Source organism: Ostrea edulis, chromosome 2, assembly GCF_947568905.1.
Source record: "Ostrea edulis chromosome 2, xbOstEdul1.1, whole genome shotgun sequence".
NCBI classification, from domain to species: Eukaryota; Metazoa; Mollusca; class Bivalvia; order Ostreida; family Ostreidae; genus Ostrea; species Ostrea edulis.
Window position 1 is genome coordinate 97,347,983 of NC_079165.1, and position 23,512 is coordinate 97,371,494.

Here is a 23,512-nt window from a genome sequence, read left to right on the forward strand (position 1 = left end):
AGTTTTAGGTCAATGATCAGTAAACTCACAATCATTAGTACAAAGTTGGGAATTTTTTCAATTGTGTATGTAATGATCAAGTATCTTAACGAGAGAAATATAGGAAATCATTTTGCAATGAATGTGTTGAGGTAAAATAGTTTCCCATATACAGTACCACTGGTGAAAAATTGATGCAGTAATGCTATCACAGAGTCAAAACAAGGACAAAGGAACTTTATACAGCAATATTGCTGACATATTGATCTTCATCTTAAGGATTTATATCATTTCTGTCTGAAATAATATTGATACTGTACGGAGAGATGAAAAATGTCAGAGTGTATTAGATGGACAAGAATTTACAAAGGGACTCTGTGTAATGTTACTTATATACAGGATTTTAGGATTACATGTGGCTGCTGTATTTAATTTACATGATTTTAGGTTTTCTCATTGTAAACACAAAATTCATGTAATGCCTCTCAGTAACCTTCAGTATAGTGTTACACAGTACTCACCTGTCCTTGTCAAGGCTGCAATACCACCTCAGACACTTTTTACACTCTGAGAGCAGATGGGGATCATGGGGATTGAGGTGGAGAGGATAGAAAAGGAGGTGGGAGGAAGAGAGGAGCTAGAGGAAGGAGAGGATGAGAGAGGAAGGAGAAGTAGACCCCCGTGTTTTAATTAAATAATCGTTCTTCTATTCTGATTTTCCCTGCAGATACATGTTGTGATTTTAGAAAATGTAAATCTTACACATACAATTTTAAAATATTTCAATATATACTATATTATACCAAACATTTTTCAAAATTTGATTTTAGATTTATGGCTGCAATGCAGGTATAAATGGAAAGAAGAATTAGGGAAGGTATTCAATTATGTATAACAAAAGGCGATTGAACAATTTTAAATGATTTAAATAAAAATAAATGTTTATTGTTAAATAATTATTAAAGTGAGGTAGATCAAATTCACATGACTGATAAATGATAAGAAGCCAATCATTTTGCACTCAAGACGTTTTTGAAGAGTTATCTGCCCTTGGGAAAAATAAGAAAACCCTAAAAGTTTGTTTGGTAATTAAGTGATTAATTATAGTTCTGATTTTCTTAAAAAGAAAGTTTATATAAACGTATGAAAATATGATTTGTTTTGAAATTTAAAAAAATAAAATATGCTCTTCCCATAGACTTCAATGTAAAACTCAAGGTGAAAAAAATCATGTAGTAATCAAAATTCTGTAAATTCCTATAGTGGATTATATTTGCATGTTTAACAAACTCTTTAAAATGACACTATGATTACAAAAATCCCACCATCCATTGATTAGATATGAAATATGATCATTATACATTGAGTACCTTAACAAACAATTTAGATGGTTTACTTCATAATCTAGGTCTCATAATGCATCCATTTACACTGTGTATTTACATATGATATTAGCACTGATGAATGTTAACAGCAATTACACTTGTAATATTTGGGTATTTATAGGTCTTGCTAATATGTTGCAGTTAATACATTAGAGATTGCTAAGTACTATACTAGCTGCTCTCTGATATGCAAGTTGCCCTGGAATTTGAAAGCATTCAATCTGTACATGCACCAAGGTCCCATCAGAGTGTTTAATGCTTATAATGCCATCATGGCAAAGGAGGAATGGAGTTGGAATTGATTTTACTTGCCCACATTTTAGCTGAATGTAATCATTATCTTTTTTGTCACTGGAGTTCAAGTGAGGGTGCTCAATAAAGCTCTTCCAGGGGAATACACTGGTGAGCGGCAGTAAAACAATAGTTCAAGTGGCTGTCAGACTAATTGACCAAAAGTTAGCAGTTGATGGTGATGTTGTGATTATAGATGGTGAACTATGTCTGGTCATCCCCAGTCTAGCATCCAACATGGGTCGCAAATTATTGGAGGTAATCTCTCATTAAATCATAATTTGTACTGTTTGATATGGAGGGTGTTCCTTCTATTGCAATCCTTTTCATTGGTTTGAAGTGGGTTGCTTCTGACTTTTATGTGAGATCAATTGCATGATAACGATGAATTCTTGGGCATTTTCTGTCTGGAGTGGTGTAATTTGGATTGACAGTGAAAGGTATATTGTATGTGCTTCATGTCTGGTATGGATCAGCCCAGAATAAAGATGCTTGAGAATCTCTATGATATATGTATTATTGTTTTAGGAGAAGTTCCATGGCAACAGAAATTATTTTGGAGATGAAAATGTGTACTCTTTGGATATCATCATCATAGTTATTATCATCATCATCATCATCATCATCATCAAAATCTTCCCATCTCAGCAATAATCATAATGATTGCATCTGAACTGGAAATTTGTCATCAGAAACACTGAGGCTGAGATTGTATTCTTGTCCTCAGGAACCATTTAAAATAAATTCTATTCTCCTTCATTTTCTCAGGTAAACCAAAAATTTGATCTTTGCATTGCTTTATACATGTATGTAGTGAATCATTTGACCTGTTGTTGTGAAGACAGAAGTGCATCATGAGGTAAACAATTCTGTCTTCTAGTTACATGTAGGTGACTTACAGAACGTGTTATGTTTATAGATAGGAGATATGGTATTAGATGAATAGTGGAAACAGTGTGGGGGGATGTCCCTACTGATATTCTCATTTTAACAATTCAAAAAGAGTATTAGATAAACTTTTATAGGTTTCCCTGTTAGATTTTTACTCTCAAGAGTAGAAGAGATATGGTATTAGATGAATAGTGGAAACAGTGTGGGGGGATGTCCCTACTGATATTCTCATTTTAACAATTCAAAAAGAGTATTAGATAAACTTTTATAGGTTTCCCTGTTAGATTTTTACTCTCAAGAATAGAAAATACATTTTTTTTTTTTTGCCTTTACAATAAGGTGTATATTCTGTTTTAGATGTTGAGAGAGAGAGAGAGAGAGAGAGAGAGAGAGAGAGAGAGAGAGAGAGAGCAGTAAAAGTGTGGGCAAATTTCAACCAATGGACAGAAGTTGTGAGGACAGAATTGCACTATGAGGACCAAAAAAAAAAAAAAAAATGTCCTTACAATTAGTCCTCATAAATGTGACCTACAGCATGTGAAAGATGTAGATACAAAATATTAGCTTAGTGAGGACAAGTGGTGTGAGGACATGTCAATACTAATATTTTCTCTTAAAAACCTTTTCATAATTGAAAGAGAGTATTAGTCTATTAGATAAACTTTGTAAGGTATCCCTATAGCTACATGTACACCTAACATAGTACTTTTTTTGTCTTTAGAATAATATATGTGTGTATTCTCTTCTACACATTGTGAGGATACCCTCACTTAGTAGGTTTGGTGTGTGAGAGAGAGAGAGAGAGAGAGAGAGAGAGAGAGAGAGAGAGAGAGAGAGAGAGACAAACAGATCTGTTTTGTACATGTAGGTTTAAATTTTTCAGTATAGGTGCAATATCTATATGTTTACTTGTGTTTGTTTCAATTATATTTTCTAGTTGAAACATTTGACATGGTTCAATGTGGGGCAAACAGAATAAAATGGTGGGGGATAGGGGTTGGGAGGGAGGGAAAGATGAGAGTGAATGGAGGGAGAGAGAGAGTGGAGGGGAAAGGAAAAACAGTTAGAGGGAGATGGAAGACCTATCAACATCCCCACCCCCTTTATAGATGTCTTGCAGTATACAAAAGTTTAAGTTTTTGTAACCTTCAGTTTTCTCTCAGCATCCTGTGAATAAAGGGGGGGGGGGTTACTGTAAACTAACTACTATTAGTAGTGTTAATTCATATATTTCCCCAATGCGTGCTCTACAACTGTTTTCCCAAAGTGTGTTCTATAACCGTTTATTCCCAACCTGTGTTCTATAACCGTTTATTCCCAACCTGTGTTCTATAACCGTTTATTCCAAAAGTGTGCTCTATAACTGTTTATTCCCAAAGTGTGTTCTATAACCGTTTATTCCCAAAATGTGTTCTATAACCGTTTTCCCAAAGTGTGCTCTATAACTGTTTATTCCCAAAGTGTGTTCTATAACCGTTTATTCCCAAAGTGTGTTTTATAACCGTTTTCCCAAAGTGTGTTCTATAACCTTTTATTCCTAAAGTGTGTTCTATAACCGTTTATTCCCAAAGTGTGTTCTATAACCTTTTATTCCTAAAGTGTGTTCTATAACCGTTTATTCCCAAAGTGTGTTTTATAACCGTTTTCCCAAAGTGTGTTCTATAACCATTTATTCCCAAAGTGTGTTCTATAACCTTTTATTCCTAAAGTGTGTTCTATAACCGTTTATTCCCAAAGTGTGTTTTATAACCGTTTTCCCAAAGTGTGTTCTATAACCTTTTATTCCTAAAGTGTGTTCTATAACCGTTTATTCCCAAAGTGTGTTCTATAACCGTTTATTCCCAAAGTGTGTTCTATAACCGTTTTCCCAAAGTGTGTTCTATAACCGTTTATTCCCAAAGTGTGTTTTATTACCATTTTCCCACAGTGTGTTCTATAACGGTTTTCCCAAAGTGTGTTCTATAACCGTGTATTCCCAACCGTTTATCTATAATTTTAGATTCGCTCCCAAACTTATGAATAATGTCATCATGAGCATAGGCATTTGAATCACAAATAATAAACTATTTGTTCGATATTCTTATGTTATATAAACCTAACTGAATAGAGGGTACTCTAAATTACGAAAGCCCATTGCAACGAAAACACATTGAGCTCATTTTCGTAGCTGAAAAGCAATAATTTTTCGTGTTATAACGCGAAACTTTCGCGAAAAACCCGCGTAACTTTTGCTGTATAACGCGAAAATTGCGCGTTATAATGGACAACTTTTACGTTATAAAGCGTAGGTTTTGCTTATATACACGAAACGTTGGCATTAACCCCAATTTATCGATTAAATGCTCTCTATTAAAAAAGTAGCATAGAATAATTTGTTCATTACAATAATGATTCAGCTGTACTTTGTAATTTTATATGTGCAAATCTCTTGATATAATATGACTGCATGCTTTATGTAAGAAGATCATCTTATTTACCTTTGATTCCGTTATTTTGGAATATATACAATATTTTTTTTATTAATCATTACATAGGAGAGGATTTATATGTTCAATCCAAACCAATTAAAGCATTCAGATGACAAAGTTATAAAACACTAATTTACAAAGGTCGTTGTGATAATTCTATGGAAGAAAATGACCAAGGTCAGCAAGTGCTTTCTAGGGACATTCTGACGGGTTTTCAGGTTATCAAATGAATAAAAAGAAAATGTAGGTTAAGCATTGAATACTCAATTTAACATAACATAAATTAAGAGAATCCAATTGTTCTTTAAAATTCTGTATTAAAAGATATAAGTAAGTAAGTAATTTTTATTTAAAGTCGGAACTATATACAGCTAACAATAAATAAAGATGTTGTTGATTAAGCGACACTGGTACTAATCAGTTACAAATTATGTGATTTCTACTTTGCATTCAATAAATCTTTAATTGTATATTAGCCCAACATTCTGGAATATGCATGTGTAAAACGTAGGCGCGTCAGTGTGTGTATTTTTAGTTCTTTACGTGTGTATATATAGTTCCTGTTTTGCATAACTATATCAATCAAGAATATTTTGCGGTATATAACGCAAAAAATACGCGTTTATTCGCGAATGTTTCGCGTTAACGAAAGTATAACACACACAAAAAAAAATTAAGCTACAAAAATTAGCTCTTGGCTTTCGAAATACAGGAATTAGTGCATTTGTATGAAATATACACGTTGATTTTAAATTATTAGTTAAATGGGGGGGGGGGGTGTAAATGGTGGCACGGGTCTCGAGGGATATCACCTAATGTTACTAGGTGATGTGACTAAAAACCCACCGTCTCAATAGGTTCTGAGTCACATGTCAGAATACTAGATGACCCTGGAAATACTTCGGTAGCTGTGCGACAATAACAAAAGGCGAACCTCTAGTGCCTTTGAAATAAATAACCAGAACCAGTGACTAAGGGAAGGAAAATCCCAACGGAAAATCATCAGTCCTCTGGGTCCAGGGGGTTGTGCTCAGGTCCAAGGGGGTTGTGCTTGGGGCTAGCAATAGCCCCTTCATATAAACAACCCGCAACAGAAACCAATACAACAGCAAACATACAAACGGTTGATCAACAGTTCAATTAGACCCAATGATCCGCTCATCTACTACCTACTATCATCTACGCTCATCACGACGATACATACATTGCTCGAATGTAGTGGATATTTCTCGTCAGCGAATAAAAGCGGGTTTTCTGTAGATATAATGGTTTGCATTAAAACAACCACTGTCACTTGAAATTTTATTAATGAAAGGCGAAGATAACGAACAGTGATCAAACTCCTGTAAGCAATACAAAATAGAGAGTTGGGCAAACACGGACCCCAGATTATACCAGAGGTGGGATCAGGTGCTTAGGAGGAGTAAGCATCCCCTGTCGACCGGTCTCACCCGCGGTAAGTCCTATATCTTGACCAGGTAAACGAAGTTATTTGTACCACACATAGTCCAAATCAATCAGTGTGCCAAGAACGACCTAACAATTGGTGTGAAACACGTACGTATGGAGCGCCAAATTAACATAAACTCAAATAATTGAAGATATCTTCAATTATTTGAAGATATCATCATTTCAATTATTGCTCTCTTTAATTGAATTAATGCGCGCATTAAATCAATTATTGCTCTCATCAAATGAATTAATGCGCGATTGCTCTTTTCAATCGAATTAATGCGCGCATCAATTGAATTAATGAAAGCAATAATTGATTTAATGCACGCATTAATTCAATTATTGCTCTATTCAATTCAATTGAGGCGCACATTAATTGAATTAATGAGAGCAATAATAGATTTGATGCGCACATTAATTCAATTATTGCTCTCTTCAATTCAATTGATGAGAGCATCAATTTCGTACAAATATTGCCCGCAATCAATTAATTTAGAGCTCGGTATAAATAATTTGATGATCTCTTTAATTCAATTGAAGATGTCTTTAAATCATTTACAATGCTTTTGTATAAGGAATTATTGCGCGCATCATCTTTTAAAGAGAGCAACAATTCAATTAAAGATATCATTAATTCAATTGTGGATATGTTGAATTGAAGATATTTTTAATTATATAGTTGCTCTCTCTAAAATAATTATTGCTCCCTTCAAATGAATTAATGCGCGCGTCAAATCAGATATTGCTCTCACCAAATGAAATTAATTCGCGCATCAATTCAATTATTGCTCTCATCAATATGATTTAATACGCACATTATATCAATTATTGCTCTCCTCAATTGAATTGTAGCGCGCATCAATTCAATTGTTGATATCATTAATTCATTTAAAGAGATCGTTAATTCAATTAAAGCGCACATCAATTCAGTTGAAGAATTTTAAATGCTATCACCAATTCAATTATTTATTAATGCGCGCAATAATTCAGAATTGAAGATATCATTAATTATTTGAAGAAATCTTTAATTAAATTGTTGCGCGTATCAAATGAATTGACGATATCTTCAAATAATTGAAGATATCGTAAATTATTTGAGTTTATGTTAATTTGGCGCTCCATAGATCATAGAATTTGCAAAGTGCTGACTTTAAACGAGAGTTGAAACCACTTGTTTGTCAGTAGCCACGATTTAAAAACTGACCATTCGCAGAACAAGCTCTTGCGTATCGTATCAGTTAAGTAGGCTACTAAGAGATACATTGTATAAACACCATATATTTGCTATTGCTACATAAATATTGAAAGTTGACGATGGAGAAGCTGAAATCATCCCATTTGTCATGAAGTTGAGTTGCGTGTAGCGACAAGAAAAAAAAAGATGAAGAAAGAGCGGTGCGGATCGAGGATCTGATTTTAATCAGATTCATATCGAAGTGAAGGCCACAGCAGGAGATTGTTGTAATAAGTTGTGAACAAGGGGGAGGGGGGAGGGTAAAACTAATGACTACGATAAACTTAGCCTATATATATATATTCTTTTTTTTGATTGGAGATGGAACTTTGTAACAGTTGATATTTTTGTAGGCGATTAGGCTAAATATGCACACCTCTGGTGTCTCAGTTACTGCAACTATCTTCGCTAGCCAAATACATTGTACTAGCTTTCATACGAATCGGACACTTGGCAAAGCAAAGATGTATTGCAACAGTTTAGGTCTAGCCTTGCTAAAATCACAGTGATCAAAGTATTGAATATACTTCCGGTCGGAACTACTTTTCAGAAAATATGTATGTTTCGTGACGTAACGATAATTTTTTCTTTTTCTACAACCGTCTGCAACAGCAAAGCAATGACAAACGAGTTTGGTAGGTAACGTGTCGACTAGTATGAACAGATGAACGCTCGCCCCCTCCACACGACTTAGGAACTTGAAGTTTGGACAAAAGGACATTGTCAAGTCAGAATTTTAGATGTGTATACATTAAAGGCCTACATCTAGCTATATTATGCAGTCAAAATCTCCGGTTAATTAAGGACCGATGACGATGTCTGTCCTCCCTCCCATCTTAAAAAAAAAATCCGATGCTAGGTTACGCTACGTGTCAAGACAATCTAGTAAGTCCAGACGTCAGGAAAATCTAATAAACAGAACTAGTTCCGATTTTGTATTCCCTGGCCTACTAAACCAGTCTGTAAACGACTAGTAGGCCTACTACACGTACTAACCTAGGCCTACATGTAGTAGGCCGAGGCTACGTCATATGACAGATAGCAAATTACGTTAAAAGTCCAACGTTAATTAGGTCAAGGGCATAATCATTCAAACACTGAGACAGGGAATGTGTACCGGAGCCATGGAATGTGTACCGGAGCCATGGATTGAAATACTAGCAATGTAACTCCAATATAATTATTGTTATCAAAACTTTGTTAAATACATGTACATGTATGCTGTCTGTTTTTTGTATATGTCTTAAACAATCTGTTAAATCATAACTGTTCTTTGTATATTTGCCCTTTGTGGGTCCACAATTGGTCAATAAAGTCATATCATATTGTTTTTTAAAAAAAATGTTGAAGCCATATTTTTTATTTATCATAGCCTAATCAATTTAGGGTCTATAGATCTATTATTAAAGTATTTTCTGTGGAGTTTAACATTAAGGCCAGGCCTAGACTACAGCTAGTGTATCTTCATTTTTTTCAATGACTTGCATTTCAGACAATTTACATGTATCATACATAACTTGCACACAAGTACATACCATTATAGTACCAAAGTATTTCATAAGACTGGTTTGACTTGGTTTAATTAACAATATGGAGGGTTGAATAAGTATAGGCTAATTTATAGTCATATTAATTATTATAATCCCTGCATAGCAAAATTAAGATGCCACATGACAACCCAAAGTACTAATTATTGTAAAACATTAAAACTGTAATTAACATAGTACATACATATAGGCCTCTAGTACACATATAAGACAGTAATAGCTAGTAGATATTTCGTAATTCCTCATTGTATAAACCGCTAATGAAACATTTACACTTAATGATACAAACTACATTCATAAGGGGTTCAGTTGCAATGCTTGATGATACAAATTATGCATTAAGTTTAACGGTTTACAGTATAAACCGTTAATGATACAATACACCCTCCCCCCAATTATACAATTGCATCATTAAGCATTCCATTTGCAGTGTTGTTGCAACTCTTAATGATACAACCACAAATTTGCATTCCAAACTGCAAATGATACAAAAGGACTGCAAATTAGTCCCAGAGTATGCAGTTAACTTCCCAGAATAATACTTTAATTGCTAGATAAATTACAAGAAATTACAATATATTTTGCTTTACCTTTCAGGGGATCCAGATGAAAGTGCTGGAGACATTGGTTGTTGTGGCAGCATCCTGATGGTGTTGTCTTTCTTTCTGGTTTTTGTTACTTTACCCTTCTCGTTGTTTTTTTGCATTAAGGTAATTTTACTTCTAATTTACATAAAAAAGTTTTGTATTTCTGGTCAGGACGTAAATACAAATTTTTACCATATGGTGCAAATCTTCCTGGCCAGAGGCACCAAAATACAAATATGTTTTCTATACTGTTCCTGTGTACCAGATGTACTTGCAGAATATATTTGTATGACATGTAACAAAACATTCACCAAACTAAGGCAATGTTTCAATAGTAATGGATCTTTATTCAATTTATTTGATTGCAGTGTATGTTTCTTGATAAGCACTGTGATGTGCGGTTGACCTTTCAGCTTCACATTAAAACCATTACTCATCTAGTTTGTTTATGAAGCATGGCGTAATTTCTATCTTGGCCTTGACAGTTCAGTTGGTAGAGTACCTGACTAGAGATTCAACCATTTTGCTCATTTACCTGCACATTGAAGCACCTATGACAGCCCTAGACCATTCATAGAGTTGGGATCAATATTGGTCGTAAATCACAAGATGCAATTTTTAGTGAAATGGCCGTACAATTGGTACATTCATATTTCTGTCTATGCCTACGATCTATGATTGATTAGTGAAACAGCCACTTGGGGTTTGGATTCGAATTCAGATCGGATGCCGATCTGTTGCATTTTCTCCCTTCCTGTTACATTTGGTGCTGTAGACCAGTTCCTAAAACTGAGGACCATGTTCAAATCTCGGTCAGGTCTATTGCATTTTTTCCTCTCCTGTTACACACCCGTAATATATTTATTTTGTACATATGACTAAATGTTTAAATTGACATCTTTGACAATCATTGTTTATGTAGACTTTATTCTAAGGTTGTACAAGAATATGAAAGAGCTGTGATATTCCGTCTAGGAAGACTTTTATCTGGAGGATCCAAAGGACCAGGTATTGTTTACTCTAGATTTTGATTCATATGCATTTTGAGAAAATTTTAATGAAGTAGACTGATATGATCATCGGGAACTACTTTGGTAAACACTTGCTAAGCATATACCCTTCATTGATATGTTGCTGAGATGACTTAAGGTGATATGAAACATCATCCTATAACTAAGGCACGCTTTTCCCAGATATTCAGCAACTTAAAGTCAAATTGTAGTTCATCTGTTTCTTTAAGGATGGCTGATTAAGAGCATCAGTCATGATGATGTTTCACTTTTCCATGTTTTAGGTATATTTTTTGTGTTGCCATGTATAGAAGGCTACACAAAAGTGGATCTTCGAACTGTTTCATTTGATGTTCCACCACAAGAGGTAAGAATCAATTATTAATAAATCACACTTATTGTAGGAAACTTTAGCAATTCATTATTGCATGTTTTATTTCTTTTCAGCACCATTTAACATGCAATTTAATATGATTGATTGTATATTATTTAACGTCCCTGTTGAGAATTTTTCACTCATATGGAGACATCACCATTTGTCGGTGAAAGGCTGCAAAATTTAGGCCTATGCTCCGCGCTTATGGCCTTTGAGCAGGGAGGGATCTTTATCGTGCCACACCTCCTGTGACACGGGGCCTCAGTTTTTGTACTCAGATTTCAAAGAGCTACCTTTAATTTTGAATGGTGATAGTGAAACCTGATAGTTATGTGCTGGTAACCTTGATTTAAGTGTAGTGTCTTCTCATTCATATTGTAGTACTTTTTTACGCACCCTGAAAAAATTTCAGGGGAGCATATAGTCACCATCATGTCGGCCTGTCCGTCCAAGCTCATATCTCTTGAACCTTTCATCAGAAAGTGATAATTATAATTGATCACAAATGTTCCTTAAGAAAAGAACTTTTGGACCAAGGTCTTTCAAGGTCATTTTAGAAAGGTCATGGTCACTCAGAACATAAAAGTTCCTTATTTCAACAGTTTTTTATATAGAAATTCCCATCTCCTAAACCTTTAATTAAAAATTGATTATAATTGCATGATCACAAACATTCCTTGAGACAGGGACTTTTGGACCAAGGTCATTTTGGAAAGGTCAATGTCACTCAGAACCTTTTGCCTTTTATTTCATTGTACCCATTGACAGCCTTAAAGGAAGTCTTGACATCACTTTGCGTGTCGTGTTATCTGATTATCTGACAATCTCTGCCTTTTTCATAGCAATGATGGAAAATATACGAAAGAGCATTAGAAAATATTTAGAGGTGCATTTTTTAATTTTTAAATGCTTATCTGAAGTATATTTTAGAAAGATGACACAAACCAATCAGATAATGCAAAACTCAAAGTGATGTCACGACCTCCTTTAATGCTGTCAATGGACGTAAAAGTAATAAATGGCAAAATACAACAAATAAAACAGATGGCATGGAATTAAGATGAAAGACATAAGTAGAACTACATTAGCCTGATGAGATATTTGCAGAAATTCCTTCGGTAAAGTTGGTTTATACCCCGTGAATCAGTTTTGAAGCAAGTAGCCGCATGTTTGTTCACAGGATTTGTTGCGCACCTTTAAGTTTTACATACATGTATATTAGTATCTCACAAGTGGTCATCTGAAAAGCTTACAGAAAGTAGAAACTGAGTATTCAGGACAACTTATGAGGGTGATTGGTGGGGAAATAACGTATTTTAGATAAATTATTGGTTCTGTATAAAGATAATTCATTCTATGGGGGCCCATATTTACATAAGATCTATTCAAGCTATCCACATTTCAGGTGCCTGGGTGTTCTTGTTCATGCTTTCTCCTCCATACCATGCAGTACATCAAGGGGAGTGGGGGTGTGTGTATAATTTGGAGCACATTCAATTTGTGGAGCTGATGAGACATTTGTTTTTAACAAAAACAAATCATATTTCTTTATTAGCTGTAATCATGATTTAGCACAAAATCATCTTTACCAAAGCCACTGAAATATTAAACCTACTTTTGTAAGTATAGCATGCCAAAGTGCATGGTTTTATAATCAAGATCTTAAAAAGTTTCAAGCAAAATACAATAAGGGATATTGATAAACTGGTGCAGGGAAGATATGTTTATAGACAAGTCTTACAATATACTAATAAGATATGATGAATGGGATGAATAGTAGCATGCAAATGTTGCAGGTTTTTGCAGTTCCTGCAAAGTTATCGGCGTATAAGGTTTTAGATTTTGTTCCATGCTGGCTTCATATAGCGCTTTATACATTTATGCAGCTTTAAGATTGATTCTTTTATGTCTAATTATTGTTCGCTTACACAAGTCACTCCTACAACATTGATCTTCTCAGAAAGTCTGATGATCTCAGTAAGCCATTTAAATGGTTTTCCTCAGATATGAAGAAATCCCCCTGAGGCTGCAAACTAATGTTGGTGTAAATCATTTCTGACAAAAGTGATAATCAAGAATTGTAAGTAGGCTAACTGTTACAGAGGATACTTATTTTTCTAGTATTTGATTGGTTTTTACGTCTCTAGGAAGAATGCTTTGAAGACGTTAATAAGTATATGATCTATACTCATTCTGTGGAGCATTCCCATTTGTGATTGTTTCAGTCACATCCATAACATGCAGTCTCTATCTAAATTATGTCATTTTTAGAAATCAAGTTCCAACAGACCAAGCAAATTCAGTAATGAAAGGATGAATAACTTTACCGATAAAGGACATTTGAAAGAATTACATTTGTCTCATAGGACTTCATTGCCTCAATAATAGATATTACGTGTAAATGTATAAGCCCCGGGCCTGTATACTTCAGGTATTGTGCTATCTTGACTATGTTTAGTCTACTTGATGATCGAAGTGGTAAGTTCTTCGATTTAAAGATGTGTTTATGTTTTTGTTTTTAAAAAAATTCCTTGGCCAAGACTTGATAATATTGCTCACAATACTGAAGTTTCACATTGAAGGTCATGGGATACTCAAAGAGTTTGGGCGCATCAAATGAAGAATGATTTTGCTGTGTTAACGTGACATTTTCTATAATTTGATCAAGCAGCAGTGTAAAATGGTCAGTAATACCTGAAATGCACTAATAAAACAGTTTTTGAAGAATTTCAATTTTTCTGTGATATTTTCCATTGAATTTTCTCGTAAACATTTGTAAATAATTAGAAAATAAAGGTAGTTTCAGAGGAAAATTTTTGGTAGATATGGGTTTTTTAGCAATATTGAAACATTTTCAAATAGTTTTACACAATTCTATAACACAGTTTTATGGGTATCCTATATCCTTAAACAAATATGAAGTTCATACAGTTTTCTTATTTACCGAATGACCCGAGGATTGCACTGCTGAACTAAATTTTGCTTCCTTGACAAAAATAGGAGTTAATATGTGTATTCTGTGACTTCACTCGGACAATGCACTAGCTGCATAATGTTGCATCACTTTATGCCAATGATGGCAGCACGTGCTGATGTGACAAAAGTGTGCAGGGGATGAAACACTATCGTGTTACTTATTAGACAATGCATATGTTATTTAGTGAAGAAAGGCTTGTACCTACTTCAACTGCACTGGAGTTCATCACTTTTATTTTAAAGTATGGAAGACATAATAATAATGTTTTTGGCAGACACAAAAATATATTGATATAAACAATATCACTTTAAAATTAAATAAAGTAGCCGGAGGCTTTAATGAAGACCTAATTTTAGCCTTGCATTTATATTTACACAAGATTAAAAAATAAATATGTCCCCAGTCTAATTGAAAAACAGTTCGCTTGCACTCATGATTGTGGTTTAAGCTATATGGATATTGGCCTGAATAGCTCAGCGGTAAGAACACCTAACTAGCAATGCAGGGGTACTGTCTTAGATTTCTGGTCCAGCCATAAAATAGTATGCCCCCCTTTGAAAAAAGAGGGGGCATATTGTTTTGCACATGTTGGTTGGTCGGTCTATCGACCAAGTCTTGTCTGCTCAAAATCTAAAGTTAGCCTAGGCAATATCTCCAGAACTGTTTGAGGTTGGGCTTTCATATTATGTTTATAGATTCTTTATGGCAAGACCTTACATTTCATACCATGATCGTTGACCTTTTGGCCTTGTATCACAGTTATGTTTTGACTATTGCGACTATGTTGAGGCCAAAATATGGGTTAAAAAATTTCATGCCAATAAGGATTTTTTAAAGAAATATTCTAAAATATGTACAACAGGTGAACAATATCAGGACCAAGGAGACTCAGATGAGCGATGTGGCTCATGGGCCTCTTGTTTTATGTACCAATGATAACATGTATATCCAAAATGCCTAAATTTCAGAACATATGTACTGGCACATCATACTAAACAAGATTTCCACTACTTCAGATTCTGACAAGTGACAGTGTAACTGTGGCAGTAGATGCAGTGGTTTACTACAGGGTGTGTAATCCCACTATTTCTGTGGCTAATGTAGAAAATGCACACCATGCCACACGACTCCTTGCCCAAACTACACTAAGGAACATTCTTGGGACCAAGAGCATGTCGGAAATCCTTACAGACAGAGATGCTATCAATAAGGCTATGCAGGTACTGGATTAGTGGTGGGAATATTGATCCTTTAGTGTCAAAACATTTTGAAATACTAGTTCATTTTCCTGTCTTTCCTCATATGTCAATTGTTCATTCATCCTTGGATCTGTTGCATAGTAGTCAGGAAATGTTAAAAATTACAAGACATGCAATTACTTTTTCTGTACATTGTATTTCATACATGTTTCTCTGGGGTGATTGATGTGTTCAATATTTTTTCTTCTCTTACCAGAGTATGTTGGATGAGCCAACAATTCACTGGGGTATTAAAGTTGAGAGGGTGGAAATGTAAGTACCTGTACCTATACCATATATTTACAAATAGTTAAAAAAAAAAAAAATCATGATAATCTTCTATACAGATTGAAAATTTTAAGTTGATGCAGAATCAATGGTGCATAATTTTACAGCAAAGATGTCAGACTGCCTAAACAATTACAGAAAGCAATGGCTGCTGAAGCAGAAGCATCAAGGGAGGCCAGAGCAAAGGTCAGGCGTCAATGGCAAACCTCCATTTTTGCCATAAATTGTTAGTCTGTATGATCAAAAATGTGTAAATTTTATCCCCTTACATCAAAGATTAGGGGCAATTTGTTTTTGCCTGTCTGACTGTCTCTCTTTTTTTGTTGTTGCAACTTTAACCTTGCTCATTATTATTTATATATAATAAGATTTATTAGACCAATACTGGGTCATAATGAGGGCACATCAAGCAATAAACATAAGAAAAAAAGACAAGAAAAAGTCTAGATAGATAGCATCAATAAGATGGGGGGAAAAACCAACAAACATTGAGTCATTCAGGTGACCTATTGTGATTGGTAGTTGTCCTCTGTGTATTAAAACATAATCAAATTCTTCCACAAATTTGGTATGAAATATCTTTGGGGTAAGGGAAACTAAAATTGTGAAATTCATAGTCACTTTTGGGGCCTGAGAGATGGAATCAAAGCCTTTGAAAATGATGCAATCTTTAAAGATTCTTCTTTACTGGAGGACATCTAGCAGAGAAACTTTTTGTATATATAGTCTCGATGAGCAAGGATACAGCTACCAAAATTCATAGCCCCTGGGTTCAAAGTTCAGCTTTATGGCATATATATATATAAAGAAAATAAATTCTTCAAACCTGCATAGCTTGAAGAAAAACTATACGCAATTGTTGTGAAGCATGGATTCCTTATTATACCCCCCGCAAACGAAGTTTGGGGGGGTATACTGGAATCATTTTGTCTGTCCGTCTGTCCGTTTGTCCGTAGACGCAATTTGTCCGAAGTTTATTTCTAATACCGCTGGACATATTTCATTCAAACTTTATGCACATCTTCTATATATTATGTACTTGTGCATCTCCTATTTTCATTGAAATATTTTAACAGTTATAGAAGTTGCGCACATTTTCTTTTCATTTTGGGGGTTACGCACTTTGTCCAGAGTTTAATTCTAATACCGTTGAACAGATTTGATTCAAACTTTATTCTCATCTTATATATATAATGTAGTTGTGCATCTTATATTTTCATTGAAATATTTTAACAGTTATGGAAGTTACGGACATTTTCTGGTTTGTTTGTACTTGTAGTAATAGACACAATTTGTCCAGAGTTTATTTCTAATACCGTTTTACGCTCATATGACAAAGTAAAGTTGGCATAACATAATGATCTTTAACAAAGTGAATATAAACTAAAGACTAGAAGAGTTGACCAGGGATTTGCAATCATACAGCCTAAAATGTGCCAGATAGTATTCATTGTTTATATTAAGCATATTTTTAATATTTCATGTACTACTGTACTGTAGAATATACACTTCTGCATTCACATTGATTGCCCTGTAGATAATGTGAAAATATCCAATGTGCTTGCATTAAATATTTCCCATCATCTTATATGCCCCGCTAGGGGTATTAGTCCCATTAGGACAGTTCTAGTTAAGATTGAGGTCACAAAGTCAAGGGTCAAACTGGACATGGCTGGAAATTATTTGCCCAATATCTTGAAAACCCTTTGCTTTAGACACACTAGTTCCCCCTAAGAAATAGATATCCGCTATTGATTTTGAGGACACAGGGTCAAGGGTAAAACTGGACATTGTAAGATTTTGTCTGTTTGATATCTTGAGAACCCTTTGCTTGACAATGGTTCTACCAAAGGAGTATATGACCCTATTAATTTTATGTCAAAGGTCAAACTACTTTAAACATCAGAGAATATTGTTTGTTCAATATCTTGTGAACCCTTTGCATGACAGACATGAACATTAGAACACTGGTTGTCCTTATTTAAAAGAGTAGATATCCCCTATTGGTTTTCAAATCTTGAGTCTTTTCATTTCATTGAATCTCATAAGATCATAGATCAATTCACTCTAGAGGTAAAAAATACTTTGTCTGGTAGAGATCAAACTAAGTATTGTGGTTGCCCCAGTTAATAGATAACCCATATTTCGACTATCGTTAGAAACATGTTCTAAATTTAAAGTTGATCTAATTGATAGCTGGGATAAGGTCTTATGATGAAGAATTTAAACTTCGAAATGTAATTTTATTGCAATTTAGTGCTTATCTCAGCTAATTGTTACCAGATAAGCTACTCCTATGGCAGCATGTTTACCGCTTTTTAAAAATATGTGACGGTTTAACCTATAAATTGTTAATTCCTATTTATTTGTTTGATAAGTTGATGCTGATTTAAGTTTATTCCACTTCTATCATAAAATAGAATTGAACGTAATTGCAATTATAACGTTTTGAAATGATCAAGAAATACACTATTTATACAAAAAAGTAGACAAATCATAATTATTTCCCGAAATCTTGCTGATTTTTCCGAGTTTGGAAAATGTGTCGCCTTTGAAACTTGACTTTCATTTTACTTTGCAGTGAAACATCTTCTAACAAGAGGCCCATGGGCCACATCGCTCACCTGAGTCACCTTGGTCCATATCAGAAGACTTTCCATATATATTTGCATACAAAACCGTAGTCCCTATTATGGCCCCAACCTACCCCTGAAGGCCATGGTTTTTGCAAACTTGAATCTACACTATGTTAGGAAGCTTTCATGTAAATATCAGCTTTTCTGGCTTAGTGGTTCTTGAGAAGATTTTTAAAGATTTTCTCTATGTATTTGTATGTAAAACTTTGATCTCCTATTGTGGCCCCATCCAACCCCCAGGGGCCATCATTTTAACAAACTTGAATCTGCACTATATCAGGAAACTTTGATGTAAATATCAGCTTTTCTGGCTCAGTGGTTCTTGAGAGGAAGATTTTTTAAAGATTTTCCCTATATATTTGTATGTAAAACTTTGATCCCCTATTATGGCCCCATCCGACCCCCAGGGACCATGATTTTAACAAACCTGAATCTGCACTATATCAGAAAGCTTTCATGTAAAGCTCAGCTTTTCTGGCTCAGTGGTTCTTGAGAAGAAGATTTTTATAGATTTTCCTTATATATTTGTATGTAAAACTTTGATCCTCCTTGTGGCCCCATCCTACCCCCGGGGGCCATGATTTTAATAAGCTTGAATCTGCATTATATCAGAAAGCTTTCATATAAATCTCAGCTTTTCTGGCTCTGTGGTTCTTGAGAGGAAGATTTTTAAAGATTTTCCCTATATATTTGTATGTAAAACTTTGATCCCCCTTGTGGCCCCATCCGACCCCCGGGGGCCATGATTTAACAATTTAGAATCTGCACTACCTAATAAAGCTTATCTATAAATTTCATCTTTTCTGGCCCAGTGGTTCTTGAGAAGATTTTTTAATGACCCTACTCTATTTTTACCTTTTCTTGATTATCTTTTCTTGGAAGGTGGCCTGACCCTTTATTTTAACAATTTAGAATTCCCTTTACCTAAGGATGCTTTGTGCCAACTTTGGTTGAAATTGGCCCAGTGGTTTTTGAGAAAAAGTCAAAAATGTTAAAAGTTTACAGACGGACGGACGCCGGAATACGGGTGAAAATATTGTAATGTAGCGGTCAGCTGGGTTTGATCGCCAGTGGCCAGATAGCTCAGTTGGTAGAGCACCTGACTAGAGATTTAGGGGGCCCGGGTTCGAATACTGGTCTGGTCTATTGCATTTTCTCCCCTCCTGTTACATTTGGTGCCATAGACCAGCCCCTGGAACTGACAGGTGAAAATGCCTGCCAGGGGATAAAGATCCTGGGTTGATGTTTTCAGGTGTGAAAACATTTAAGGAGGGAGGAATGTAGCGGTCAGCTGGGTTCGAACGCTGGTGGCCAGATAGCTCAGTTGGTAGAGCACCTGACTAGAGATTCAGGGGGCCCGGGTTCGAATGCCGGTCTGGTTCGTTGCATGTTCTCCCTTCCTATTACAGTATCTTGAATGTTTTAGTGATAGGATTTAGAAGGTTTGAACTTGATATCTTTCTAAAGTCGGTAGACGTAATTTAAATCCGTGTGTGTATTTTTACCAAAATAAACGGGACCGCAGGATAATACGAGACTTGAAGAAGTTGCTATTATCTGTTACATAATATGTCTGTTGTTACAAAATATTATTGATTATTAACTTTGTGCAACAAGAAGGTGGTGTACACAGAAAGGGCCACATACATCTCATGGGGAACAAAGAGTATATAATTAGAAAACACTTCAGTTTTAGAAAATACATCAGGATATGAACTGCAATGTTTCACTCCGACATACTTTCATGAAGTATGTTTATATTTACATTCTACTTTCATTTCTGTCGGAATTCCCAGTCGTTGAAATAGACATACTATTCTCACATTATCACCAGTGTGAGATCGACTTTACCCATGTGAGACAGCCATGTGAGATTTTTCTGTCTCACACTGCTGCAACGTCATTTGATTGTGACGTCATGTATTTTCTATGATTTACGTTACACGGTGAAGATTTATGTTACACAGTGAAGTAAAAATATTTTGCATTGTTATCTTTAAATTTTAATGTAGTATAGCTTTCTGGTGGACAACCTTGGGTTTTTTAGTTTACACTTACAGTGTAAACCATTTTCGGGTATGCTCTTTCTGCCTATCTAATTAGTTTTTGCATCGAAGTTCAAATGAGGATTTTGATAATCTAAAATTTTCTGAAAGCTCCTAATTTTATGCACTAAACTGTAGTTAAAATGTGAGAAAAATAATCCTTCATTATTTACTCGTTTGGGATAGGGAAATTCCACCTCTGGAACAAGATTTGCTGTCTAGGACTCGGCAAAGCCTCGTCCAAGACTGCGAATCTTGTCCCCTCGGTGGAATTTCCCTATCTCACACTCGTACTAATGAAGGATTCTATTATACTATCAAGATTCATGTGCACATTGTTTAGAACATCAACATTTTCATATTTAGGATTTGCCCATCATTACAATTGTAGAGATATCAAAGGCAAAAACATTGGAAATATAAATATTATGAAGTGGACAAACTAAAAGAAGAGGAAAACATAATTACATTTTCAATTCTTAACTTATCAGACATATAAATTGTGCATTGGAGGAGGAAGGGAGGTGGTGGATAAAAGAAAAGAGGATTAAGCAAGATTTACACATCCCAATCTAATACCAAACCTAAATAATTAGTAACATGCAGATGATAATGATTTTGAATAATTGTACAAGATAATAACATAGCAAGGATGATGAAAATAGTATACATTTTATTGGACAAAAGTTTTATGTGTAATAGTGATGGTTGAATTTGCCACATTTGAATGTAGTTACAGGGTACATTTCACATTTTCATGTGACTGTATTTTGAATAGTTTTTCATGCCATGAAAGAATGCATCCTAGTGTAGAAATACTATTTCCATGCAAAATTAAGGAATGTTACAAACTAATTGAATCTGTGTTACTTGAGCTTTCTTGGTTATCATCTATAAATCATACCCTCAGTTCAATTTTTTAGATGCCAAGAGTTGTTATTTTAGATTAATAGATAGTTACATTAAAATACAAAGAAAAATATTGTTTATATATTTATACAATGTATATATAATTTCTCTCATACTGCAGGTGCTAGCAGCAGAGGGAGAACACAAGGCTTCAAAAGCACTGAAGGAAGCAGCAGATATTATTCACTCCTCTCCAGCAGCTCTACAGCTTCGATATTTACAAACTCTCAACACCATCGCATCGGAGAAAAACTCCACTGTTGTTTTCCCTCTCCCGATTGACATACTGCCTTCTTTTCTGAAGTGATTGACATATTACTTACTCTTTATTTTCAAGTTTTTACTTTTATCAAGTTCTTTTGAAAATGACATTTTTCTGTCTCATTACATTGCATAATTTTATTTGAGTTTAAATCTCTCAAATGCATATACATATTACAGTGTCTGTGGTTTTAATTATGTTATTGTGTGAAAGGATTATAACACTATACAATTCATACTGTACATACTGTTTTAATGATAGGAATTAATGTGTAAAAGAATTTAAACAATGTGAGTCAAACTGTACACACTGTCTTATTAATGTGTAAAAGAATTTAAACCCTATGTCAATCATACTGTACATATTAATCCTATGAATTTTATTACTTTATTAATAGAAGATCATTAATGTACTGGACATTGCATTGAAAAATTAATTCTTTAGCTGCAAGTAGTATTGGATCACTCAAGTCATATGTCAACACTTCATGTGCATTGTACATGTTATGGTAGCAAACACAGAGATGTCATTAATTAACTAGTTCATGTATCAGAATTCTCATTATTTATTATTGGTTATAATAAAAAGCAATGTAGAAAAAAAAAATTCTGTCAGTTTCAAGAACTCCCATCAATGAAGCATCAAGCTTAGATGCCTCAGAGACTTATTTAAATTGTCGATGAGATGTTGCTAAATGCATGATTTCATTTCCTCTTAAACAGGTTCACACCTGAGATCTGGAGTAATGTAAATTTTTTGGGAAGTGCATTTTGATTTCTACAATGATGGAGAATTATGAAATTAAAAAGAAAAACTGGGGTTGCAATGTTTGTTATTGATTGAGCTACAGTTTTCTAAACATGACATTTTTGCACTTAAAATTGACTCGAGATTTATTCAGTTAAACTTGATATGTCCGTTTGGAAAAATTATCAACCAAATTAATAAATTACATTTCAAAGTCTCAACTACTCGTATCATAAGTTATAAAACTGAAATACACCTATAGGAGTATAAAAATAGAAGATATAAACTGTAATATCACACAGATTTACAACTTTTTTGTTAATCAATTCTTCCGCCACAAAATATAGTCCCTGCCAAACCCTATTGAAATTTGAATTGACACAAAAAATTGAACTGGATAGGATTCAGTAATAGATGTGTAATATGTTTGCACCAATGGGATCAGTATTGAACCAGTAAATACTTAGTTGTAGCATCCTGTGCAGTTGTGCTCTACAGGAGCTAACTTTCTAAAATTCTTAAATTTAAAACCTTTGGATGATGATCTTTTTGAGTAAACTCTATTGTCCATGTGTTGAACAGTCTGCAAAGATAAATTTTGAGCACTTCTTGATTATCCTGAAGATATTAATTATACCTATGCTTCCTAAAGAAAGTTTTGGTTGTTGTCCCAGTCCAAATATCCATCTTTCACATTCTCTTCTTCCTTGAATGCCTCTTACATTTTAGGCAGTAGCCAATTCATCTTTTAAAAGAATTGGAATAAGATTGGTGTCTTGTAGCATAGACATGCAATAATGTTTATGAGTTTTAATTTTCATCCTGGGGACATACCTGGTAGTAAGCCCCCCCCCCCCCCCCCCCCCCAAAAAAAAAAAACCCTACTTTTTTCTACAATAAGCCCATGGGCCTAAACCATCAAATAAGTGCAGTTTAACTTTATGAACACTATAATACACTTATGTTACCCAGCTATTAAAGATCAGTAGAGTGACAATTCTACCATTTCACCTTTAAAGCAAAGTGGAATTTCTGCAATAAATTTTGAAAATTAAATTGAGTTTAGCTTTGTTATCTGAAAGAGTTTAAATGTTCATTAAAATATAATATTATTATGTGGTTTTCAACAGTCACTTGTCTTTTTCCATTAAAGTGTAATCGATGACGGAAACTTACGGGAGATTTTATTT

At 34.4% G+C, this 23,512-nt stretch overlaps 1 protein-coding gene across 1 annotated transcript in view; it reads left to right on the forward strand.

Annotated features, from left to right (window-relative positions):
* Positions 1-22,181, forward strand: part of LOC125682330 (band 7 protein AGAP004871-like) — a 60,966-nt gene extending 38,785 nt beyond the window's left edge. Inside the window, exons 7-13 of the mRNA XM_048922818.2 lie at positions 9,845-9,957; positions 10,770-10,842; positions 11,129-11,211; positions 15,214-15,417; positions 15,653-15,708; positions 15,831-15,909; positions 21,435-22,181. Coding sequence (XP_048778775.1) covers positions 9,845-9,957; positions 10,770-10,842; positions 11,129-11,211; positions 15,214-15,417; positions 15,653-15,708; positions 15,831-15,909; positions 21,435-21,620 — 794 coding nt within the window. The 3' untranslated portion in view covers positions 21,621-22,181. The remainder of the gene's footprint in view (positions 1-9,844; positions 9,958-10,769; positions 10,843-11,128; positions 11,212-15,213; positions 15,418-15,652; positions 15,709-15,830; positions 15,910-21,434) is intronic.
* The last annotated feature ends 1,331 nt before the right edge of the window (positions 22,182-23,512 follow it).